Source organism: Acanthisitta chloris, unplaced genomic scaffold (genome assembly GCF_000695815.1).
Source record: "Acanthisitta chloris isolate BGI_N310 unplaced genomic scaffold, ASM69581v1 scaffold46002, whole genome shotgun sequence".
NCBI lineage: Eukaryota > Metazoa > Chordata > Aves > Passeriformes > Acanthisittidae > Acanthisitta > Acanthisitta chloris.
In genome coordinates this window covers 4,900-12,524 of record NW_008660763.1, presented here as the reverse complement: position 1 = coordinate 12,524, position 7,625 = coordinate 4,900, and the positions used below count along the sequence as shown (strand labels likewise).

The following is a 7,625-nucleotide window of genomic DNA, read 5'->3' as shown; positions in this document are numbered from 1 at the left end:
TGCTGAAGCAAAGATGCGTTCCACAGCTCTCTGCAGAGAACCCGAGAATCTCACAGACATATAAACCCCTTAAGAAGAGGTGCCAAAATCAACCTCTGCTGCTTCCAGAAGACTAGAATCACAGTGAGAAACCAATGGACAACTAAGCTATACACACCAACAAACCCAATTTTGGAACAAAACCCACAGCTCATTTACACAAATGGCAGACAAGTTCCTGACCAAAGGAGTTGTGAGTCTGGTTTACTGAAAATCACACACAATTTCACCTGTACTCTATGTGTCGAAAGGTGAGGGATCTGAATGTCTTGTCTTCTCTATCCAGCCACGCTAAAAGCTGGCCAACCTCCAAATACTTGTTGCCTGCATAGCTCCTGCCACAGGACAGCATATGCCTAAGTGACTCTGATGAACGTTGCCTTTACAACTTTTTTCCAACTGGCACAGGAACCCCAAAATGAGACCTGACTTAGGGCTTTTAGGCATCCAAAACTTTCTGTAGTATCTCAAGCAAGCCACTGCCAGAATTCCAGCAGACTCCTCTCTCCCATCAGATTTCCCATGAAAGCATTAAGTGACCCATGTTCAGCATTACCACTGATGCACTCAGCACACAGCCTCTAGTGATGTCTTAAATGGCCATTTAACATGGGATTCAGGAAGTCAGCTCCGGCCCTTTCAAAGGCTTCAAAATAAAGCACATGGTTTTGGTGTTGTTTGTTTCTTTGTGTTTGTGGGGGTCATTTGTTTGGTTGGGTTTTGTGATAAAATGTATTCTCCTTAGAAAAACATAAAGGTTTTTTTCTTTAATCGTGTTTAGATTTGAAGACACTCAGGACAGAGACCTGTTCTTCCAATACAGCTGTACAACAGCTTCTCAAAAAGCAGACCTCCCTCTCAGTTTCAAATGCTATCAAATGCATACCAAGATGCCTGTTCTTAGTGCAAGGGGGTTGGACCAGATGACCTTTAACAGGTCCCTTTCCACTCAGACTATTCTGTGATTCCATGATTAACCAGCCCTTTGTTAACCTACCTGTGCACATAAACCACATCATATCAACTCACTGTTCCAAGTCTGAATAACAAAGATCCCCTGAGTGTGTACATACACATGGTTGCTACCTTTTCACCTCACTTTTGAAATTAGAAGCTGAAACAACTAACAAACATAAAACATCCCCCATTTCCACTCTCTAAAAAAGAAGCAACGCTTCAAAATAATGTCATGATAATGTAACACAGATCCCCATCAAGTGTATTTTCCTAAACTACCTGCTAAATCACACCCAGAATCCAAAGCCAAAGCAATTTTTATGAAAAAAGAAACTTCATGTAATAGAAAGGACTTCTTACGTTACAGGATGGTTTTCATAGTAAGTACTGCTTGCATTCTCTTGCACAGGTTCAGGTGATGGTTGTCTTTCCTCCTGCTCTTCTTCCACCTCCTCCTCAGACTCTGAAACAAAACCAAAAACTTCATTAAACATCTCTGGAAGTGTGCACAAGCTGCACTTAAAATAAAAGCATCTTGTAATCATCAAAAATCAAAGTACTCAAACTTGCAGTAATCAGAATAAAGCTTCAGCAACAAAATAAGGTACCATAAGCCACTTCAGCCCTTCAGGGCATAAGGTACTACTATAGGACCTTCATTTTACAGAGTGTTTTAGGCCAACAGAGAATTCCAGCAACATAACTGATTTCCCACTCTATGCTTCATGAGAAGACAATAGTTTGCACTTTCCTATTTCCTCTAGCTGACAGCTCTGCACACATGCTAGAAGAACAAGAACCAGACACACTCTGCACATAAAGTTGTTCTCACCTTCCTCAAGTTCTCCATCTGAATCTCCAAATACTTCATCTTCGTATCTGAAGATATCATTATGGACATAGAACTTGTTTGGAACAGATCCCTGTAAAGGAGCAACACGCAGTGTTTCGCATACATGGAATATCAGCCATCAACAAGAAGGATGGATTAGAGAGAGAAGCTCTAGGGCACACGCTGACATTTTGCAATAGGACTATTTCACTATTTTCCAAGTGGTGCCTCTTCTCTAAGCTAGCAATTGAACTGTAACTTCTGTCCAACTGGAAGTTTCAGGCAGAAAAAAACCCTGCTGATTCTGATAAGTCACCACAACCATAGGTTCTAACTAAACATAGAGCCCCTCAGTTGCATCCAGGAATTTCAATTTTCCCTACTACAACAACTTCACAATAAAACCAGCACAAACTTTCATGAGGTGACTGTGCACTTAAAGCACTGCACAGGGAAACAACAAGGAAATTCAACAAGAGCCTAAAAAACACAGCGTGTGATCAAGTGGGGGGAAAGAAGGATACAGAACACAAGACATCCTTTACCCTTACATAGTTCTGCTCTCGCTAAGAGCATCAACCCATACTCACATTTGCCAGTGCACTTGAAAGCTCACAACTACACCAGAGATTTGATCTGCAGAGCTGAACACTTTTTTTTATTTACCTGTGCCAGTGGCAGCTCCCAAACGGAAGCTCCAAATTGCTTTGTATTACTGCTCCAATATTCAAGTCTAAGAAAATCAAACAGCTCAGGATGGGTCCAATACACTGGTTTCTCTGCTCTCACACACTGTGACACACTGAATGATAGCGTCCAGACCAGGTTTTTAATCCAATCATATTTTTTGTCCCAACATGACCAATTGTAGCTACAGGTCAAGTTTCCACCATCACGATACGAAGTTTTGCATCGCCTTACATATACTTACTTCTGGAGCGAGCACAAAAGTCTGCATGAACTTCCTCATGGGCTGCCCATTGTTGGAGAGCTCTCCCATGACCTGCACAACCACCCCATCGCTCAGGGTGGCATGAGCGTCCACGTGGCGGATCTTGGTGTGGCACTCGCTGAACTGCAGTGACATCACTTTCTTGTGTATCTCCTGGAAACAGCGAGTTGCATTTCAGCTACAGTGAGTTTTGTACACAGCTTTGCACCTTTTAAATACCCAAGTCTGAACTAACACAAGAAAGCACCCCCTGAAGCTCACAAGGTAAATACAGGACCCAAGAAGTGTCTTTCACTGAGAGCAGCCTACCTGAGCCCAGCTAACTAAGCTTTCCAATAGGCTTCAAGTACTTCTCAAAGTAATCAAATAGTGTACAACTTGCTATCCAATTTTTCCGCCTATATTAAAACCTGTGATGTATTATAAGGCTTTAATTTTTCAAAGGGTCTGGGAAAGGGACAGGATTTACCTTGCACTGACAAAACCCACCATCCCCCCCCCAAAAAAAACCCAAAACACCCAACCCTCTGTGCATCCACAAAGTACCCAAACGTCACAGGAGGGAGGAACATATGCACTGCCAAGATTTTTGTGCTGCCAAATCAGGTACTGTTGGTGAAAGGAGAAAAAACCCAAACCTGCCCTGGACTAAAGCCACAGTGCTCAAAGATGTGGCTGCCACATGAACTGATGTCTCTAGGTGACAGACATTATTCTGATACGGAGCTACAACCAAAGGCAAAACTTGTGTTTCCCTGACTCACTTAACTTCTTCAAAAAGTTATCTTCCACTTGAACAAAACTCCACTTGCAGATGAATTTCATAACATAACAGAATTTCATGTAACTCACAAAGACCAAGGTCCCCTTCCCAAGGAATCACTTCCAACTGAAATAAGATACATCAACAGCACAAGTCTACCAGGTCCTCCTGATTTTGTTTCCCGTCATAAACGTCCTTTCCGCAGCCCAGATGCAAGGCTGGTGAATCAAAAATAACCCTCAGTAAAAGCAGAAATAAGCATACAAAAAACCTCAGGCTAACAAATTCCTATCTGTCTCTGAACAGGAAGCAGTACCACAATATGTTATTTACCAGATAAGAAAGAGGTGAAGAAAAGGACTGATTCATTCTGAACATAAATGAGGATTACAGGACTCATTTTGATACTCACAGCTTGACCATACACTGCTTCCTGTGGTTTCCCACTGGCATCCAGACCTCCATGGACATAAGAAGAATTCCTGCCATAAAATCTGCAAGTAAAGAGATGAAAAGGTCATAGAAGTGAAAAAACATAGAACCAAATGCAGTAAGTATTTCATCAGAAAGCTGTGGAGCTCAATGCATGAGGAATTTCAGCACAAACAGCGATTCAAGAGGCTCCAAGAATACAGGGGCAAACAATATTCGGTATTCCAGTTTGCCCAAGGCAATGTAGCAAACTCCTAAATCAACCTTTCACTTGCTTCCTCTAAGCAAGGAGGACATTTTGGCTTGGAGGGTTCCCACCATGATCATCTGCCTCTGATACTGCTGTGCCAGCAGTCAAGGCATTAGCCCAGGGAGGAAAAACTCACCCGCCCTTCCTCTGAACCCTGTCCCCTTCAGAGCCCTGGGCACCAGTGAGGGATCCTCCCTTGGCTTCACACTGTACATAAAAACTTCTCTGACCATCCAACAGCCAACCCACCCCCCACCCATCCTGTCTCTCTGCTCTACGTGGCTGTCTGAAATCAAGTGTAAAAAAAACCCAGCAAATGAAAGAAGCCTAAACAGAACCTCATCTTACTGCTGCCACAGCAAAGGATCAATTCAAAGCAGTGTTCTTTCTATGCCTCTTACAGTTAGGCACAGAACTTGCAGTAACCCCATTATTGTGTGCAATAACTCAATCACCACTTACAGGAGCCTCCACTGTATTACTTTTGACACAAAACTGATAGACCATACTGTGCTACCCAACAAGAAGCAGCTGTGGGTGTAGTCTTGCAAATAGTACAAACCCCTGGACCACTCCAAGAAAAACAAAGCCCCAGAGTCTCTCCTGACTTCTGGACTGGATTTCAAGAGCTCCTACTTTTGACATGTAATTAAGTACTTTCAATATTCCAATGTGCTTACAGTATTTTTCTTACATTTCAGAGATTCTTTGGCATTTTCATTCCATTTCCAAATTTTGAGCCCAGAATAGTCTAAGTTTTGATTTGGATTTTTACCGCCAGCTTATCGAGCATGTGCCAAATGTTTTATATTTTCGGTACACTTATATTAGCAGATTAGACCAAACCATTCCATCACACCTGTTTTACAGGCATGCTTTGCTTTGGGAGTGGTTGCCACAAGGTCTGAATGCTAACACTTACGCTACTTCTACAAGGTACCCTTGTTATCCACCCTTGTACAGTATATGTGAAATCAAATATTCCTTAAATCCTGTTATAAAACTCAGTGTCACACAGATTGGGAAGGACACAGAACATTTCTCTCTACTTAAACAAGCCAGTGCAGAGGGGCAGCGTTAAGATAAAGAATTGAACACTACAGCTGCCACATTTGCCATTTCTTGGTTTATCCTACGAAACTCAGAAACTCTTTCCAGTCCTACTTTTGCAAAAATACTAGCCAAAGATTTTAACTCCCTTGACTATGTCCACAAAATTGACTGGGAAATATTACATTGTTTTCTTTGGCATAACTATGATTTCCAGCATGGTCCAGCACTTCCTAACAGCAAGGAAATACAGAAGCTCAAGCTGAAGCAATGCATCTTTCCACTCTCTAAATTCCAAAGTAAGTTCTCTGACAGTCAGCAGGTCTTACTAAGTGCCTTCGTGGGGGACCGAGAGTTTTAACTTGCTTTTAAGGAACTGTTCAAACTCTCTGGCAGACAGAAAACATAACACGTGGGAACCGCAGATAAAGAAAGGAATAAACATTAAGTCCCCAGTTAAACTGAGTTACAGATTTTCAGTTAAAGGGCCAGAAAGGCCTTATAAATTCAACTGAAGTGCAACAGGCATGCAATCTACACTGAGTAACACCCATTTAGAGGGCAAACTGATCTCCGCTTACCCATAACCCCTAGATAAGATTTGGATAATGACCGGCGACAAGACACTCTGTGTTCTTCTCAAGGTATTAGTAGAAGAAAACAGTAACATTTGCTGTCCAAACTCCCTCACCGCTGCAAGAAGGAGCACATCAAACCATGAAAACCAAAATCTTTCTGTGTCAGAGATCAGGTTATTGCTCACACTAACAGCAAGAGGGAAGATAAGATACTTTCAAAGAAGAACATCACTGCTAAACAAGGTGGGGCCAACGAACAGAAAGGCAAATGTCCTCCGTATCTGGGACTGGCTAGAAAAAAGGGGCACTGGTGGCAGAGAATGCAAGTGGCTAGGAGACATGGCACACAAGCACCTCAAGAACTGGCTAGGATCCAACCAAACCAGATCCAAACCTCTTGGACTCTTCTGTGAGAGGTATCTAAGAGAAATTCCACAGATGCTGTCATTAGTGACACTTGTGCCACCTTTGAAGGAGACAGGGAATATTCCTGAGCACAGTTTCACCTGCACCGGGGGAGCTGGCTCATGAGTGTCTATCCAGCTCCAGCAACCTCAGCAAGTATTTCTGGAACCTGTCCACATTCCCATTTTATCAGCTGAGAAGCAGCTCACTTTCCCACAAAGGAAATACCTCGATAACATGCCATCTATCTCTATGATCAGACCTTGTTCTAGAGCCTAAGGAATTTTCAGTAAGATGAAACAGATTTTCCAAGAGCCCCAAAGTTAGCCAGGTCCATTTCCTTCCATGCTCTGACACCAATACTTATATGATCTGTACTGAGCGGTACACACTTCTGTTCATAGCTCCTTGGTGTGAGAGTGTTACCTGTGCAAGAAGTCAGGAGCTTTGTTTAGCAGGGTGTAGTACTGTCTCACGAACTCCCGCCCTACAAGCAGGGGACTTGGCTTCTCCATCACCATTTCTTTGGTACACAGGGTCAAATCCTGCAACGAAAAATACTCGTGTTAGTTTGAAGACACTCCTATACATCACAACTCACCCATGTCATAGAATAATCTAGGTTGGAAAGGACTTCCAGGGGTCACCTGGTTCAGCTTGCTATGTCCCTACCCATCATGATGTCTTGCAAATCATCTGTGTCATAAAATGATCTTCAATACTCTGAACGTCTTTTTGATGGCTTAATGCTGCTTCTTGATGACTACCAGTGTCTGCAATCAGGGAATTCCCTGCAGTTCTCAGACAGAAGCCTAAGCTACTTTCTCTCTCCAAAAACTGACATGTAGGCAAGGCAGCAGGCAAAGAAGTCAAAAACTCAAATTTCCAACTTGGGACATAATCCTAGAACAAGATTTTTGTTTTCTTACCAAAATAACCCTCACCCATCAATCCAAGCCAAAGGCCAGTACAAAGGACTGTTCACAATTATGGCTGGACAGGATATAAAGCACATGAAATGAAATTGGGAGATTAATCTCAGCTCAAGAAGGGCCTGTAACACAGGAACAGTGCCACAGACATGTCAAATCCTGCATCGTAAAGGAACTCTAAACAAAATAACCCAAGTACTTATCTCAAATAGTTTACACTTAATAGACAGTCAAAATATTCTCAACCCAGCAATCCAAGCCACAAGACAACACCAAGAACTGTTCCCAAATACAGTTAGTCAGGAATCACACCTGAAACAAGTCTCTAAAACTTGGAAGGCGACAGGCAAAGCCTGACATACAAGTCTTAAGCTTGGAGATAAGAAACCTTATTTTAGGGTTATCCAAAATTTTAATATAACCTTCCAAGACTAT

General features: G+C 42.4%; 1 protein-coding gene across 2 annotated transcripts in view; it reads right to left on the bottom strand.

Annotated features, from left to right (window-relative positions):
• The window catches only part of G3BP2 (GTPase activating protein (SH3 domain) binding protein 2), a 14,651-nt gene extending 7,856 nt beyond the window's left edge, over nt 1-6,795 (bottom strand). For both annotated transcript variants that reach the window (XM_009069919.1, XM_009069920.1), the window contains exons 1-5: nt 6,685-6,795; nt 3,956-4,037; nt 2,760-2,933; nt 1,829-1,919; nt 1,357-1,459 (exon numbers count right to left, since the gene is read on the bottom strand). In XM_009069919.1, the coding sequence (XP_009068167.1) occupies nt 1,357-1,459; nt 1,829-1,919; nt 2,760-2,933; nt 3,956-4,037; nt 6,685-6,779 (545 nt within the window). In that variant the 5' untranslated portion in view covers nt 6,780-6,795. The remainder of the gene's footprint in view (nt 1-1,356; nt 1,460-1,828; nt 1,920-2,759; nt 2,934-3,955; nt 4,038-6,684) is intronic.
• Between the last annotated feature and the right edge of the window lie 830 nt (nt 6,796-7,625).